We start from the raw sequence: 16,474 nt of genomic DNA on the forward strand, positions 1-16,474 counted from the left end.
CCTTCACCCTCCGTGTGGGTGGTTTTTCGGCTCAATCACACTTGATTGGGATTGGTGGTTACATTTTCAAGTCACAAGTGTTTACTATTTGACTCTATTATCTGTCGCCTGTTTGTTTGTTTATTGTTGCTCTATACAGCAGAGGGTTTTTGCAAATTTCAACTCGTGTAGCTTGGACATGTTATATTTTCTCATTTGGCTCACTGTGTTTTGTGCATAGGTTCAGGAATAAGATGCATAAACGCCGGAGGACCTCGTCTGTGGCCAGTCGAGGTACAGAGGATGATCCGGACGACGTAGCACCGGAACCCAGAGAAGCCAAAAGAAGGAAAAAACTCGATCCAGTAAGTCTGTCCCTAAAATATCGTCTTTCTCTTGAAAACTATGTGATAAGTTGCATTAGCGCATTTGCACTCATTTTCCGATTTTGCTTGGCTTTAAAGTAATTTCACATAGTTTTTACTTTACAAAATATTTTTAAACATCAATGAAGTACTTATTATTATTATTATTTTTTTTTTTTTTTTTGCATCAGAGTGACTTGTGCCATCAGTTATATGATGTACTGCGAAATCACAAGAAGGATGATGGTACCTTGTTGTGTGATGCTTTTATACGTGTTCCAAAGAGAAGACAGGAGCCAACTTATTACGAAGTAGTTACTAATCCAATGGATCTATTAAAGGTCCAACAAAAATTAAAAACCGATGAATATCATGACATGGACGAACTGGCTGCTGATATTCAGTTGATAGTCAACAATGCTAAAGCCTTCTATAAGGTAATTAAGCTAAATTTAATGCACATGAACATGAAATAATATTTATGGATGCAAATTATTGATTACTACTTGCGAGAATGTAAAACATTATTTTATCTTGCAGCGTAATTCTTCGGAATATAAAGATGCTATTGATTTTTGGGATCTTTGCAATAGCACAAAAAATAGGATAATGGAAGATTGGGAAGATGAACCTGTTAAAGGAAGAAGGTTGAACACAAGAAGAACTGTAATTCGGCAAGAAGATGCTGAAGATACTTCCGAAAGTTCTACTAATCCAGATGAAGATTCGCAAGCTTACGAAGACCTTTTTGCTGCAGTTATGTTAGCTACCGATCCTATGGATAGTACGAGAGCTCTTCACATACCATTTCTTCTCAAACCTTCAAAAAAAGTAAATTTTTTAGATAATATGCACTTATTTTTATTAACCTAGATTATTTTAAATTATATTAATTTCTCTCCCTACTTTTAGCTGTATCCAGAATATTATGAAGTCATTGACCAACCAATCGATCTCAAAACGATAGCAATTAAAATTCAAGAAAATGTATATACTCACCTTGCGTACTTGGAGCGGGACTTGTTGCTCATGTGTCGCAATGCATGTAATTTCAATGAGCCAGGATCGTGGATTTACAAAGATGCCAAATTACTAAAGAAAATAATCACAGCAGCAGCCAAAAAACATACAGCAGACGTTAGCGGTCCAGTACTGAAATCTATGTCTGCTGCGTTATCCACTAGAAGTAAACGGGGAAATAAATCAGCACATGCTCTTTTATCTCAAGCAGCATCGTTGAAAGATGAGGATGAGGAGTCTGATGACGAGGAAGAAGATCCATTAGATACCGAAGAAAGTGATAATCCTCAGTGGCAATTGTTTCAAACTATTAGAACAGCACCAAATAGCACAGGTATTGAACTATTTTACATTGTATGTTTTTTTTTTTTTTTGTTGGTTTTTTTTTTTTTTTTTACGTCGTTAATTATGGTCTACAATTTCTGATTTTTACCTGCCTTAGGTTTAAGAATGAGTGAATTTTTTTGGACGCTTCCTTCTCGACAGTTGTATGCTGATTACTATAAAATGATCAAACGTCCTATATCTTTACTACAGATCCGTAAAAAAATTAAGGTATTTGTTTTGTAGTTTTCTGTTAAAAAATATCAAATTTGTTTTAACAAATTTATTTTTTGACATTTAAGAGAGGAGAATATAGATCAATTCATGAAGTTGTTACAGATATGAATCTTGTATTTGAAAATGCCAAAAAGTATAATGTACACACTACACGATTGTACAAGGTAAACTAGACAAAATATTGACTCACATGAGACTAAAAAAAAAAACAACAAATAATTTCACATTTCTAATTTCAGTTTGCAGTAAAGCTGCAAAAAGTCATGCAAGAAAAAGTGTCAGAATTGGACTATGATCAGGTATTCTTGATAAAGTATTTAATAAATACAAGTGAAGGAAGTACAATTTTTACTAATTATACTTCTGTTTTATGTAAGGAATCCGAATCGGAAGATGAAAGTGATGCGCATCCAAAGCTTATCAAAAGAGCTTCAAATATATTGACGCGTGGAAAATATAAAGACAATATACCATTGAAAAAAAGATTACACAAACTTGTTAAGTGTGTAATAGAATATATCGTGAGTAGAGTGATTTCTTTAAACTCGATTAAAGTAAATCAGGTCTCATTTTCAATTTATACTAAAATTTGTATGTTTACCTAGACTGATGATGGGCGTCAACCTATTTTGCAATTTATGGAAAAGCCTCCGAAAAAATCATATCCCGACTATTATCAAGTGATATCCGAACCGATTGATATGTTAACGATTGAAGCCAACATTAAAGCCGAAAAATATCGTACTGAAAATGAACTTATTCAAGATTTTAAGGTACAATATCAGTTAATTCATACTTATTTCAAGTGAAAAGAAAATTTTACAATCAAAGTAATTATTTACAGTTAATGTTTCGGAATTGTCGGACATACAACGAAGATGGATCGTCGATTCATGATGATGCTACAACCTTGGAAAAGGTTTTATTAGATAAGGTACAAGAGTTAGGACCTCTTCCAGAACAAAAGCCAAAGTCTACAGGTTCTACGCCTACGAGAAACGTTGGGTAAGAAATACTACCGTAGACAGCTTTAGTTTGTTTATTTAACAAAATTGTCTCTACCTAGCTTTGAAATTATACAATATTATTGACCTATATAATTACAGAAGACCCAGAAAACCGGTGCCTTTGCATGTACAAAAAATGCGTACCATGTATGAAACAATCAAAGATTATACGGATGCCAAAGGTAGGCAACTATCATCAGTATTCATGAAGTTGCCGAATGTCAGGGAATATCCTGATTACTATGAAGTCATTAAGCAGCCTATACATATGGAGAGAATTGCGTCTATTTTAAAGAATAATGGTTATGAATCTCTTGAAGAATTGGTCTCTGATATACTTCTTATGTTTGATAACGCCTGCAAGTACAACGAGCCAGATTCACAAATATACAAGGTTTGTACATTTTATACATGTTAAATTAATTAGAATAGATGAGAAATGATGATGTACAAAGAAATTTTAATTAGTAAGGTAAGTACCAAGAAAGCACTTCAATTAACAGTTTGGTTTAGTGAAGCTAAGATAATAAACCTTCCAAAGATTGACGTATGTATAATTTAGAAGTATAAGTAACAGAAAGCTAAAAAACTGTTAAATGATTTTTTTGAAACTGAAACAAGTGGTTTCATTCATACAAAAACCTGAGTTTATAGATATTATTGCTGTATTATTAAACAGAGCAAAAATTATAATAGACTCCTATAGAAGATTCTATTTTATCATTTTTTATGCGTTATGCATTAAATTATCATTTATGGCATAGGTAAAAATTTGTTAAAATAAAAAATAATTTTCTTTTTTTTTGGCAGATGACTTTCTATAGCGGTAGTTTTCGTACCTAGTGGCTCATGTCGCCAAGGCTAGCACAAGATTAAAAAAAATTTATTCCTCCTTTTGTTCTGCTCATATTTTTAGCCAAGATTTTATGCTACAGGCATTTACATTAGTAAATTACATGTAAATGTATATAATAACCAAGGCCTCATGAAATCACTTTGTATTAAAAAAATGAATGAATTTCATAGGAGTTTGCTATAAAAAATGTGTTTTTTATTTGGAAGTTGTTATGAAAAAACATACGTTTTTTATTTGTAAGTTTGCCCCAGAAATCAACCAAAAATGATTAAGTTATACGTGTATAGTATATGAATTTTATAAAATTAGGATACATGCATATAATACCAACTAAAAGCTTAAGTTTCATCCTAAAAATGATAGAAAATGAACATATATTTTTTATTTTCATGGAGCTATCGTGAATTCCAGACTATTAGACATATTGTTTCAAAGCGAGATCAAAAGTTGTTCTATGATCTTGGTATTTGTGTAGTTGCAAGTGGTTTTTTTTTAAATCTGCAGTGAAACTTTCATCTCTTTTTCGATTTTCATGTGGTTATCCGTAAATTAGGCTCGATTAATTACCTAAGATGTCAGTTTGTTCCACATTAAAACGGTAAATAATGGAAATTTGCCAAAATAAATTAGTTTATAAAGTAGAAACTCCCTTTCAACTGGGCATCTAATGTGACAAATGTTGGCTCTCCAAAGTCTGTATATTAACTCACAAGTTCGTGCAAGTTTGTGATGAAAACATCAAAAGTTAATAATTATTGATCAACACGACACACACAGTTCATTCGAATATTAGCGGGTAAAGTAAAAAATGTGTGCGCACACACTCACACGCAAAAACGTCGTGTCTCGTGTCTCGTGTCTTGCTGACACTGCAGGCACTCCAAAAATTTTGTAGTTATATCTTACTCATCACTTTCTCAGCCCGAGAAAAACTAAAATTTGTATAACTTGAATTTCTCTCCATATTGTCCTCTCTTCCGTGGCCCCATGGGAATATGGGATATTCTCTAAAATTACATTCTGACCAATAAGGGGGGAATCGGCTAAGGCAGCCATCCCATTGGCCACCACTTGTGTCACGCATCTCAACACTCGACCCGCTCTCTCTCTCCCAGCAGTTGGTGTTTGGTGTAGGTGTGCTCTCTGGATCCTGCAGGGCATAGGGCAGGCCTTTTGAAAATAGGTACTTACCTACTGCTCCGTGACAATTTTTCGTACCTGTACTAAGTACCTGTATCTGTTACAAAAACTTTCCACGGTAACACGCTACTGCAATCGGAAAGTAGTCAAGTCAAGGTGCCTTGAAAGTACTTACTCTCAATTTCTGTGGACTCCTCTTGTTGTGAGTACTTAAGTACGATAAAAGTTACTTACTTCATTCGCGTTTCATTTTCATCGAGATCGTGTACTTTTACGCTCGATGCGCACACGCACGAGAGTAACTTGATCGAGTTCGAGACGTTCGAGTAGTGGTGTGTGATACTTAGTCGTGTTTTCGTGTAGTTTTGTGTGCAATGTGCATTGTGCATTCGTTAGTTGGACCTGTACACGACGACTTGTAGCTTGTGTTGCTATAAAAACGGCTTGACTCTTCTTAATAAGTGTTGCTGCATTTCTCGTTTGTAATAAGTGTTGATATCAATCAGCATTCATTTGCTCGATTCGTCAAAAACGCAGTAATCAAAAGATCCAGAGAGAGGTGTATACACATGCAGGTCCCGATACTTGTGGAAGCACATACCTTTCTACCTACATAGCCCCCAGTCGATTAGATACCTCACCCATTTGTTGTGGAAGGTGGTGATGTTTGTACGTATAAATTAAAAAAAATAGATATCTCCACGACATATACTTCGTCACGGACACACAATCGAGAAGAAAGGAGTTGCTTCGAGGGCACGATCTCGTAAGGACGTGAGAGTCTCTCTGTGTGTGTGTGGTAACGCACTTTCACGTAAAGTGTTGATGCCAAGTCTCGTTCTTCGTTGCGATGATGTTCGCGAGCACGGACACCGAAATGGTGTGCGACGACGGGGGCGGCAACACCACCACGATCACTAGCACAGTTTCTAGCAGCAACAACAACAATGTCGTCTACTGTATCAGTAACAACAACAACGTGACAATACCTGGCACCAGTAACAGCCGTGCAGCCGTGGGTGTATTTAATCAGCAGCAGCTTTATCGCAATCGTTCGAATGTCGTTGTCGTAGGAAATCGCACTGGGGGCATAATGACGACCACTGCGATCCCCAACGTGATCGCGGCGTCGACTTTTACAAACGCCGTTGCTGCAGGCGCTAGGAATAACAACATGGTGTCGACGATGACGACGGTCACTGGTAACGTAGTTACAACAACCGGTTCCCAGTTGAATCAAAACGTCGTCCTGGTGAAGAAGGAGCCACTGAAGGCCTGTTCGATCAGAATCACCAGGGACCGTGACATCGATCAGCGTATTAGGAAAAAGTGCAAGAAAAGCGAGGCACGAGAGTTTCATGGTTTTTTTTTTTTTTTGTTCTTTCTTCTCTCTTTTCAATCACATGTTTCCATGTTTCCAAATTGCCGCACATTATGTTATTCGTGTGCTCTAAACATGAAGACTCTAATGTTGCAGCCATTTTTAGCATTCATTCCCTCTCTCCTTTTTCCAATTACTTCGTTCATGAGATTAGATTGAGTGATGGTTATGGTTATAATGTGCGCCACTAAATAGGATGCAAGGTTGGTCATTAAAAGTGTTTTGTATTCCGTGTTTCAGGATGCCATGATACTGCAGAGGCTTGTCATGCAGACCAAGATGCAGTTGAGCGAGAACGAAGAGAGCGTTCCCGATGTTCCAGCTGCAGTACAGGAAATTCTGGCCACTATATTTACTGCAGTTTACAATCATCAAGATGAGGAAGGGCGTTGTTACTCGGATTCCATGTCTGAGCTGCCCGAACATGACATCGTTGATGGGAAAAAGTAATTTTTTTTTCTCCGTATATGTTTAGACAAAAATTTGTTGGATAATACTTGATGGCTTTTTTTGTTGTTTAATTCTTTACGAGTTAACCAATCACTTTTTGACCTTAGCTATGTAATCTATATGCTTTTACGTTTTACAATTGATCCATACTATGGTTTGAATATTTTTTCTCACCCTTAACAGAAGTAGTATTATTTATTTTGAATACTTCAAATTCTTTTTAAGCACATAGTGTTTCAAAGCTTGTGCAACGATTGTAGTTTAAAAAAAAAACATTTCAATGTCTCAAGGTCATACAGTTGGATAACACAGTTGATATCATCTATAAATATGACTACATACTAGCTTGTAGTTTCATTCTTAAACTTGAAACGATAGAATTTACTTGAAACTTGTCTGTTGATTCGAAAAATAAAAAGTTTTTTATCATGTTTTTTTTTTCAACGAATGTCAAATTCATTTATGAATCAAACAGCCTAAATTATTTTAGAATAATCGATTGATTCATTCAACAGAATTAGAGGTCTGTCGCTCGACCTGATCAAGCGTCGTCTGGACAAGGAAGTGTACAAAAGGCTCGATAGTTTTCAAGAAGACGTGTTCAATTGTTTGGAGCGAGCAAGAAAATTGTCTCGCACGGACTCGCAAGTATTCGAAGACAGCGTTGAGCTGCAAGCCTTCTTTCTGCGTACTAGAGACGAAGTGACGAAAAACGGTGACCTGTTGCACTCGCCTGCCCTTAACTACTCTCTCGTAGATCTGGGTAACCAGGTTGCCGAATTGAAGAGAGAGAAATCGCAGCAAGAGGCACTTTTGTCGAACGAAGACGAGAGTTGTGACGGCAATGAAAAAGTAATCATTTTATCCTCATTGTCGTACTATTATACGACAATTCTGACAATTATTTATCCTGTTGCAGATGGTTGACGGGTCAGCTGGTAGTGGTGAGAACGGCAGTTCCATGAGTTTCAACCAGGAAACTTATAGAGCTGGTGATTTCGTGTATGTCGAACCAAGTGAGCGCGGTATGGAAACTAATGTTGTCCTGATCGAACGATTATGGACTAACTCCGAGGGTCAGCAGATGCTCTACGGCAATCTCTTTTATCGCCCGAGCGAAACGTATCACGTAGCATCGCGAAAATTCCTAGACAAGGAACTGTTTAAAAGCGACGCCCACGTAGCTGTCACATTGTCCAAGGTGGTGGGTAGGTGTTGCGTATTGAGTGTTAAGGATTACTTCAGAATGGTACCTGAGGGCTTTCCCGAGAAAGACGTGTATGTGTGTGAATCGAGGTATTCGACAAGGGCGCGTGCGTTTAAAAAGATCAAAGTCTGGAACTTCGATCCTGATCATTTGAAGCTGACACCAAGAGAAAAGCTGCTTGAGCCCAAAAGAATAATTTCCGTGTATAAAGAGAGGTTGGAGAAACATAAGGAAGAGATAGCCGAGCTCGAAGAAAGTGAGAAGCCAGCCGAGAAGGAAAAACCAGTAAGCTTGTAGCGAATATTCTTAAATTTTATCTACGAGCCTTGTACGTGCTATTAAAAATAATTTTTTTTCTTTGCAGAATGTGATACTTTTTACTGCAGATAATGAAAATACCCATTATGAACAATACAATTCATGCGTAGGGCCTGTAAAATTGGGAGACTTTGTTATTGTAGCAACTAGTGGTGGTAAACAGCAACTCGCACAGATTGATTCTATTTGGTCAACTAAAGAGTGAGTATCAATTCTCATGGTGTCATTATTCGTTTCCACTTCATTCTATTTTCAATACTGCTTTTAGTGGAAAGTGTTATTTCAAAGGACCATGGATGTTGACTCCAGCCGAAATTACGCATGCGCCTACTAAATTATTTTATAAGCAAGAAATGTTTTTATCTACTGTTGAAGCTACACATCCTATAGTTGCTATTGTTGGGAAATGTGCTGTTCTCGATTATTCAGAATACATTTGCAGTATGTTCAAAATTTCACTAGTTTGGCTACACATGAGCTTATATATACAACTCTTGTTAAATAGATTGTTCGATCATTTAAATTTAAATTTTTCAGGTCGGCCTACAGAAATTCCAGAAGACGATGTTTACATTTGTGAATCTTTGTACGACGAAAATAAGAACGTTATAAAAAAACTCGGTGCAGATGGTCTTAAAAAGTTTAATCATTCTAGCGAAGTGACAGAAGATGAAATATATTTTTTCAGAAAACCTATTAATCCTGCCAAGGTAAATATGAAACCATTTAAATGCCTTTTTCTCATTATTATTTTCAAGCTTGCGTATAGTTTATACAAATTCAATGCATGAAACGCTTGTTATAGGTGCCTAGTGATACGCAAATACAAAATTCAGTCAAATCTATTGTATCGTCAACAAACCAGTATGAAACGGTAATTGTAAAATCAAATTACTTTTATATCATCACATGTGACTAACACGTTGCTATTGCATGCTTTTTATTCATTTGGTGTTGATTTTAATAGAGTCGTATTTTTCTGAGTACTTAAAGAATTTTTTAAGTTAAATTGGAGTTTTCATTAAAAAACTCGCATTTACGTACGGCTGTATTAATTTCAATTTTGCATGAATCGTACTATATGCCGGCATATTCACGTTTTGTTATTTTATTTTTTTCATTGTCAGTTAAAAAACTTGAACTTATTTTTATTTATTTTTTTCAATATCAAGTTGTCATACATCCCATTTACTGTTTGTAAGGACAAAAACGAGTAACAAGTTTAAGAGCACCTGTTGGGTTTTTTTTTTCGATATACTTAGAAAAAAATTTTAAGGAAAGCAATAGTATCTGTAAGCCTGATAGCATCGCCCTAGTTATCGTAACAGAAAGTTGAAAATTCAGTTGAAAATAATACGATTTTACTTTTATGCTTCAAAATGTAGCTAACATTTACCAGCAAATCCTGATAAAAAAATCCCCCTAAAAATAGAGAATAATTTCACTCTTTTGAAGTATCAAAGTATATTGTTTTCAATGAACATGCTACAGTAATAACTATTAAAACGTGAATTCGGCCTTAAAATTAACCTTAAAAAAAAATTACTGTCTTATCTTACCTTATTTTCGTTTTTCCCTTGAAAACATAAATTTTTGACTTATTAAGGACGAGTTCAAACAATTTTTGTCTTTAAAAATAAAAGTAAATACATAACTGTAAAAAGTAAGTTCTTAAAAAATTGTACGAGCCACTTAAAAATTGTGGAAATGAGCTAGGCGCCGAGAGATAAAGAGTCATTATTTCTCTTATTCTCTTGTATTTGGGCGTAACAGCTTACAGAAAAAAAAGTTCGCATACCAAAAGCAAATGTATAAAATGGTATTAGGATACATCGCCGTACCCGGAGTCTGATGAGCTAGGCGTGGGAGTGGGATTGGGAGTAGGAGTAGGTGGTGAGGACAGCTTGGATGCTCCACCATCAGTTGGCTCTGTGGAAGCTCAACCGGTGCTCACCAACCATCAAACACCCGTATCATCCAAAAAGGTAGGCCCCTAACTCATCGTGACCACGCAGTTAATTTTTTATTTTTTTAGTTCATGCTTTTCAAAATTTTTTTTATTCATGTAACTTGAGCTAATATCCAATAATAATCCTATATCACGTTCCAATTCCATCATTGTCCTCAGCTTAACATTTTTATTTTTATACTTGCTTTTTTCATACAGCTTATTTATTGTGGTTCATTGAAATATGCCAGCATACATTTTGTTTCCAGCACAAATTTTTGTTGTGTATGTATTGTTCAATGCAAGTTATCAGCTGCAAATGATACGTGCCTACAACTCTATGTTATTGCTTTTTTTTTTTTTTATTTTTTTTTTTTTATTTTTTCTCAGCACTTCTCCTGTCCTTTTGCTTTTTCTTCCTTATATGTCTGATCTTTTGTCGTCGAAAGCAGACAGTAGCATTGCAATTTTGGTTTATTATTTCTCTCGTATATTTGTTTAATTTTAGAAAGCGCCGGGTAAGAAATTAGTTACGGGCTATATTTTGTATGCAAGTAAAGTGCGCACGACAGTTACGCAAAACAATCCCGATTCAACCTTTGGAGACATTAGCAGAATGGTCGGCAACGAGGTATTTATTTACTTTAGCTCCTTTCTTTAAATTTTCCTTTTTTTTTCTTGCCTATTATTAAAATTTTCACTTTCGTAGCGACTTGTCTTATTTTTTTCTGTCGTAGATCGACATGCATTATGCGTGATTTTGTTTATTATTTAGATATCAGTTTGTGTGAATCAAAGTAAATGTACTGTAATTTGTTCAGTGATGATATGAAAGTCAATTTTTGTTTTATAGTATATTAGACATTTATTTTTTTTTGCATATTAAAGATTACTTTTAATTATTTTGAAGATGTAACTTTGAACTTCAAGTTAAAGTACGACAGCATAATATATATTGTCTAAAGTTATTTGAACCCTATTTTCCCACTATCCTAGTGAGTTAGAAGAATCATTTTATTTTCAGTGGCGCAAATTAGCCCCAGCAGAAAAGTCGGTGTGGGAGGAGCGCGCGAACAAACTGAACGAAGAAAACGAAGGATTGAGAGGTGCCATTTCAATGCGGGATTTAGTTTATGAGTGCTGTTGGGATACGTGCGATTGGCAATTCGAAGATATGGCCGATTGTATAGAACACAGCGTTGTTGAACCAACTGGCCATGTTCAAACTTATTTCGCCAACGCTAGCAACGGTGATTACTTCACTGATGAATAATTTTCAATAATGTGGACGAATGATACGTAAGATAGTAATTTACTGTCGTTTCAGATGTCGAATACAAATGTCAATGGCGAGGTTGCGGTAGGATGAAAAAATCTCAGCCTCCATTCCCAAGTGTACAAAGGCTGGCTAGACACGTGAAGGAAGTACACATACTGAAGTCAACTGGACGAGCAATCCCACCCAGTGATAGGAGCAAGTTAGTGTTGTTCTATTGTCTTGATTTTAAATGTTCGTGTAAAATGATTTTGTCTAATCGCATTTATAAATTTCTCAGAAATTATGTGCCTGCAAAAGGATCTACAACGCTGGCTCCTATGGAAACAGGTATGTTTTTCAAATTTCCGTCCAAATAAATTTTTTGCTATGGTCTCAAAAAAATTGAGTTTTGTGTCTCATTTTAGAAACTTCAGCAGCTGCTACGCAAACAAATAACGTCGGAGCCGTGAAACAGGCAGAACCGTTGTTTATTGCAGTTCCACCTCGTCCAAGTCGCGTATTGCACTCTGATGCGTACTTGAGGTAAATAATATTTTAGATATTAAAAAAAACTTGAATGGAATTTTAAATGTTATAATTATAAATACATTAAATACATGGTTTAAAAATTTTAATTTTTTTTCAGGTATATTGAAGGGTTAAACACTGAAAATAGGTATATAAGTAATTGGGACAGACAATTGATTGCTACTCCCGAAAACACACAAGTTCCCGACGTCACAAAATTACCTGCCGAATGGCTGGGTAATGGGGTTGGTAATCACGGGAATGTAGTTAATGCCTTATGGACTCTGAGAAACATGATGATGCGTGACGTCCTTGCCATCAATAAGACTCTGTAGTGATTTGTAAATTATATAAGTACTTTTATGTTTCGATATAAGTATTTTTTTAAGTAACCAAATTCAGATCATTGTAATTAAAACGCATCGCAAACTTATTGAGTTCAAGTGACTCAAAAAGACTGATGTAATCAAGTTTTTATCGGGATATTATAAGCAAATAAAAATCTCGTTTTTCATTCGTTATTGAATGTTGTGGTTTTACACGTCAAGTTTGCGATTTTAAAGTAAGAGGATTGTATATTTGGGAGATTGTATACTTGTACAAATAACTGCTATCATCTTTTCAATCCTGTGAATATTTATAAAGAGATGCGATAAAGTGTGACTTAGTACATAAAGAAGCAAAGTTCGTATATAAATATGCATGATTGGTATATTTTTTGTAAATTCTTCTTAAGTTGTACTGCTCTTATGTGGTTTATTACCGTGAAATATTGTTGATAGTCGACTAGATAATTGATCACACGCGCATTTTATAGTTAACCAATCAGCTGTATTATCTGGATTTAATCCAGATTTCCATAATCTTTAAGAAACATGCAAAGGATGAAAAAGTGCTACTTTTAGTCATGTACATTTAAGTGAATATGAATGGTATGTTTTGTTAATAGTGACCTAAATAATTCTCTAACATTTTGAAAATAAATTTTTCGATACAATTACTGTATTTTCTATTCTTGTGTTCTATCCATCAGATATTCATCAGATATTAAAAATCACTAATCCGTCTGTTGGGCTTCCCATATCCTCATTTTATTTAATTTTTGTCGCTATTTGGTTCAAGCTTGCTATTCAAATCAGTGTCATGGTAGTTGCATATGGTATCTATAGTCTTTTGTTTGTTAATTTTGTAGCTAAAGTTGTGTGGCCGAAAACATTTTAGCGCTTTAGTTTTTTGAGAAATTCGATTAATTTTTAAACTATGAGGGGGCGAAAATAAACCTAGAAGACCATGAATTAATAGATAATACCCTAATCCTTTTTGATAAGTACGGTAAATTTTAACTATTATCTAAACAAAATAAGGTTGAAAAATCAGCTTGTACACTCAGTGGAACTCTGATCTGTCCCGGACTCTATTTCGGAACTATTGCGTGAAGTACACTGTTCAATAGTAGGGTCCGGGACATAACAAAGTTCCACAGTTCCACTGACTGTACATGCTTAAATGTATATATTTTACGTATCATGGTATCACAGATCGTGATTCACGGTATCACCTTCACCTATCACACGTCACCGGTGTGTGTCACGTGTGTGTTATCAGATATCAATGTTATAATAGCATATACATACGATGTTATCATCACTGTTGTCAATGACATATCACCATATTACGTATTATCAGATTGTCACCTTTTCAGTGACTTTTTAGTTCACAAATCGATCGCTAGTGCAATCAGCGCTTCGATATTGCAATGTGTTGCTGCAGGTGACATTTATGTAAACACTCACTAATCAACTATGAATAAAAGTAAATGAATAAACTTTCTTGAAGTATTACTTTGAAGTATTAATAGGTACGTATAGCTATTGTTTTAAAAAATTGCTAGGTAAGTTCTACGATATTGAAAGTTTTCTTTTTGTTTTACTTAGTTTTTGGTGAATTGCGTCAATTAGTGAGATTTGGTTATAATAGCTGTCACTATAAATAATGATAGAATTCCTTTATTTTAAAAAATAATGCTTACATCGTAGTTATTTTGTAGACATTTATTACATAACCTCATATTTTTATTTTTAGATAAATTGTAACGTAACTTTTTTGCTGAGAATGTTGAGAACAACTTTATCTGTATGCAGAAATGCTGGTAAAGGTATACAATGGCGTTCATTAACATTGTTAAAAATTAATTTAAATCAATTTTTTGTTTATTGTTGATACTCGAATTTACCATTAGGTAAGTTCAGATGTATTTCAACAACAGAGGAAGGTAGTGAGGCAAAGGAAAGTGAAAGATTGAAGCAATTCAGGAAAAAACTTCATGAAACTCCTCCAATAGGTAATTTATTACTAATCATAATGTATTTTCCTGTTAAGAGAGCTTTACAGTTTACTTTAAATAAGTACAATACTTTAATACATTTCAGGAGCCACTATACCAAAAGCTGTGAAAGTAGAACCTCTGGAGCCAAAAAAGCTCAGAGCTAAAGCACCACTAGGTAATAAAGCATTTATTTTCATAGTTAACCCTTGTTTTATTTTTCTATTCCCCAAAAAAGAGTTTCAAAAACATCCATTTGTTTATGTATTGTAGTTAATGTACATATTTTGAGACAAAGTTTTGGTCAAGTAATTTCAGTTCTACTGTGTCGAAATCCCAGTTAAAAATATGAAACAAGATAGTTAGAAATAAAATTTTTACTGTGAGATTATAGTATTGAGGAACACCTCAACATAGCACTTATACTAACTTGATAATATTATTTTTGGTCATAGTCGATTTTATGATTTGATAATAAACTTTTTTCTACATTTTTTACTCAAATAATTGAAAAACAATAATATTTTTGGAGGTGAGATAATTTTAAAAATTGTGTATTTTATAGCAAGCTTTGATTTTATTCTATAGGGTATGTACATACACGTATACAATTAAATATTTTGAACCTCACACAGTTTAGTGTGTAATCTTCTTTATCAGTAGAAAATATTTTTTGTGTACCCAAGATATTAATTTAAATAATACAAACACAAATTTTATAACATTTCAAATTTCAAAAAGCCTATTCTTATAGATTTCAAGAAATTAGGTCTTAAAGATTTATGGTTGTACATGAACTCTTATAATTTTCATAATATTTTATTAAATATCTTTTGCCCTGAGGACAGTTTCTTTGAGTAAATAATACTTTCATCCTTAAATTTATTTACAGTTAAGATCAAGATTCGGTTCTACACAGATTTCCTCGGTACTAGTACTAAAAAGCTGTAAGAGTATATTTTTCGGCATTTCAGCTCTTAAATTAAAGTGTAACCAGAAGTAGTTACAAAAATGTGGTAGACTCAAATGCAATAATTTTTTCATAGCAGAGTTATTTTTTATGACTGTAGTAATACTAGAGATCCCCTAGGTATAATGTCTAACATTCTTAGCACATATAATCTTATTCATTTAATTATTATTAATTTTATCAATACTTAGTTATCATTAGTTATATTTTTTTTTAATTGTGAAATCTTATCTCAATTGAAAAATATGGTTTGATTCCGTCATAACATCAATTGATAATTTTTATTGACAATCATTTACAATTTTTTAAAATGATTACTAGTTATCAAAAAATTTTGTTATTATTAAATTTTTTATTTACTTTCAAAAATGTTATTCAAGACAAAAAAAAATAACTGCTGATAATATCTCATGATAACAATTGTTAAATTTTATTTTCAGTCTTAAATTGGACATTTTCAATTCTTATTATCTGTTATTATCCCTTATCGTATTGTGAGCCTTTGAGTAAGATCATTTTTACTTGTGACTTTAACATGAAACGTCGAAAATAATTGATCATCCTAGAATCAAACTCAAAATTTTTCTGATGAAACACAAAACAAACTTTATACCAGTAAACAATATTTAAAACATTTATAATTCAACCATTGCATCATATGAAGCATTTTGTATTACTAGTAATTTGTTACTACGATTACTTGAATATTACTTAAGTATTTCACGAATATTTCTTATCACAGAGAGCTTAGAAGAGCATGAAGAGGGCCAGCATCCTTACCAAGAAAAAGAACCTCTGGAACCATTCCCAGACAACATTAATCCAGATACTGGAGAACTAGGTGGACCCAGAGGTCCAGAGCCAACGAGGTATGGTGACTGGGAGAGAAAGGGTCGCGTATCTGATTTTTAAAAATCCAACTTAAGTGTCTACGAAATAGTTGTATAAATTCTATTTGAAATCTAATGTAATTTGTAAATAATATATTTTTAATCATTAAATTACTTTATAAATGTTGAAAAAGTCGCTTTTTTCGAATACCCAATTTAACAATGCAGTTAAATAATTTTACTCATAGAATGGTAGACGTCGAAAACACTTCTGTAAAGAAAAATTTAGAAATTAAAAAATTCTCTAATTCACCTTTTGGCTTTCTTAGGGAA

At 33.9% G+C, this 16,474-nt stretch overlaps 2 protein-coding genes across 4 annotated transcripts; both read left to right on the plus strand.

Moving 5' to 3' along the window:
- The first annotated feature begins 220 nt into the window (after positions 1-220).
- On the plus strand, positions 221-13,015 carry polybromo (protein). Of its 2 annotated transcripts, none has more exons than XM_089594738.1 (25): positions 221-344; positions 536-781; positions 885-1,175; positions 1,257-1,698; positions 1,807-1,919; positions 1,991-2,089; positions 2,165-2,224; positions 2,303-2,446; positions 2,531-2,698; positions 2,770-2,930; positions 3,017-3,326; positions 6,550-6,755; positions 7,275-7,611; positions 7,679-8,251; positions 8,331-8,485; positions 8,553-8,725; positions 8,822-8,994; positions 9,090-9,158; positions 10,111-10,269; positions 10,741-10,863; positions 11,257-11,482; positions 11,560-11,710; positions 11,789-11,838; positions 11,916-12,033; positions 12,137-13,015. In XM_089594738.1, exons 1-25 carry the CDS (start codon positions 234-236, stop codon positions 12,351-12,353), a joined length of 4,875 nt encoding a protein of 1,624 aa, XP_089450864.1. In that variant the 5' UTR covers positions 221-233; the 3' UTR covers positions 12,354-13,015. The 2 variants fall into 2 exon arrangements, with proteins under 2 accessions (XP_089450864.1, XP_089450860.1); XM_089594734.1 differs by having other exon boundaries at positions 3,032-3,326.
- Positions 13,016-13,782: 767 nt separating this feature from the next.
- On the plus strand, positions 13,783-16,272 carry LOC106642879 (succinate dehydrogenase assembly factor 4, mitochondrial). Of its 2 annotated transcripts, none has more exons than XM_089591756.1 (5): positions 13,783-13,876; positions 14,101-14,167; positions 14,258-14,359; positions 14,448-14,519; positions 16,054-16,272. In XM_089591756.1, exons 2-5 carry the CDS (start codon positions 14,131-14,133, stop codon positions 16,221-16,223), a joined length of 381 nt encoding a protein of 126 aa, XP_089447882.1. In that variant the 5' UTR covers positions 13,783-13,876; positions 14,101-14,130; the 3' UTR covers positions 16,224-16,272. The 2 variants fall into 2 exon arrangements, with proteins under 2 accessions (XP_089447882.1, XP_014213275.2); XM_014357789.3 differs by having other exon boundaries at positions 13,784-13,876; positions 14,101-14,173.
- The last annotated feature ends 202 nt before the right edge of the window (positions 16,273-16,474 follow it).

This window comes from Copidosoma floridanum, unplaced genomic scaffold (genome assembly GCF_036245765.1).
Source record: "Copidosoma floridanum isolate Cflo_tuat_1 unplaced genomic scaffold, Cflo_Japanese_pri ptg000001l, whole genome shotgun sequence".
In the NCBI taxonomy this organism is placed as follows: Eukaryota; Metazoa; Arthropoda; class Insecta; order Hymenoptera; family Encyrtidae; genus Copidosoma; species Copidosoma floridanum.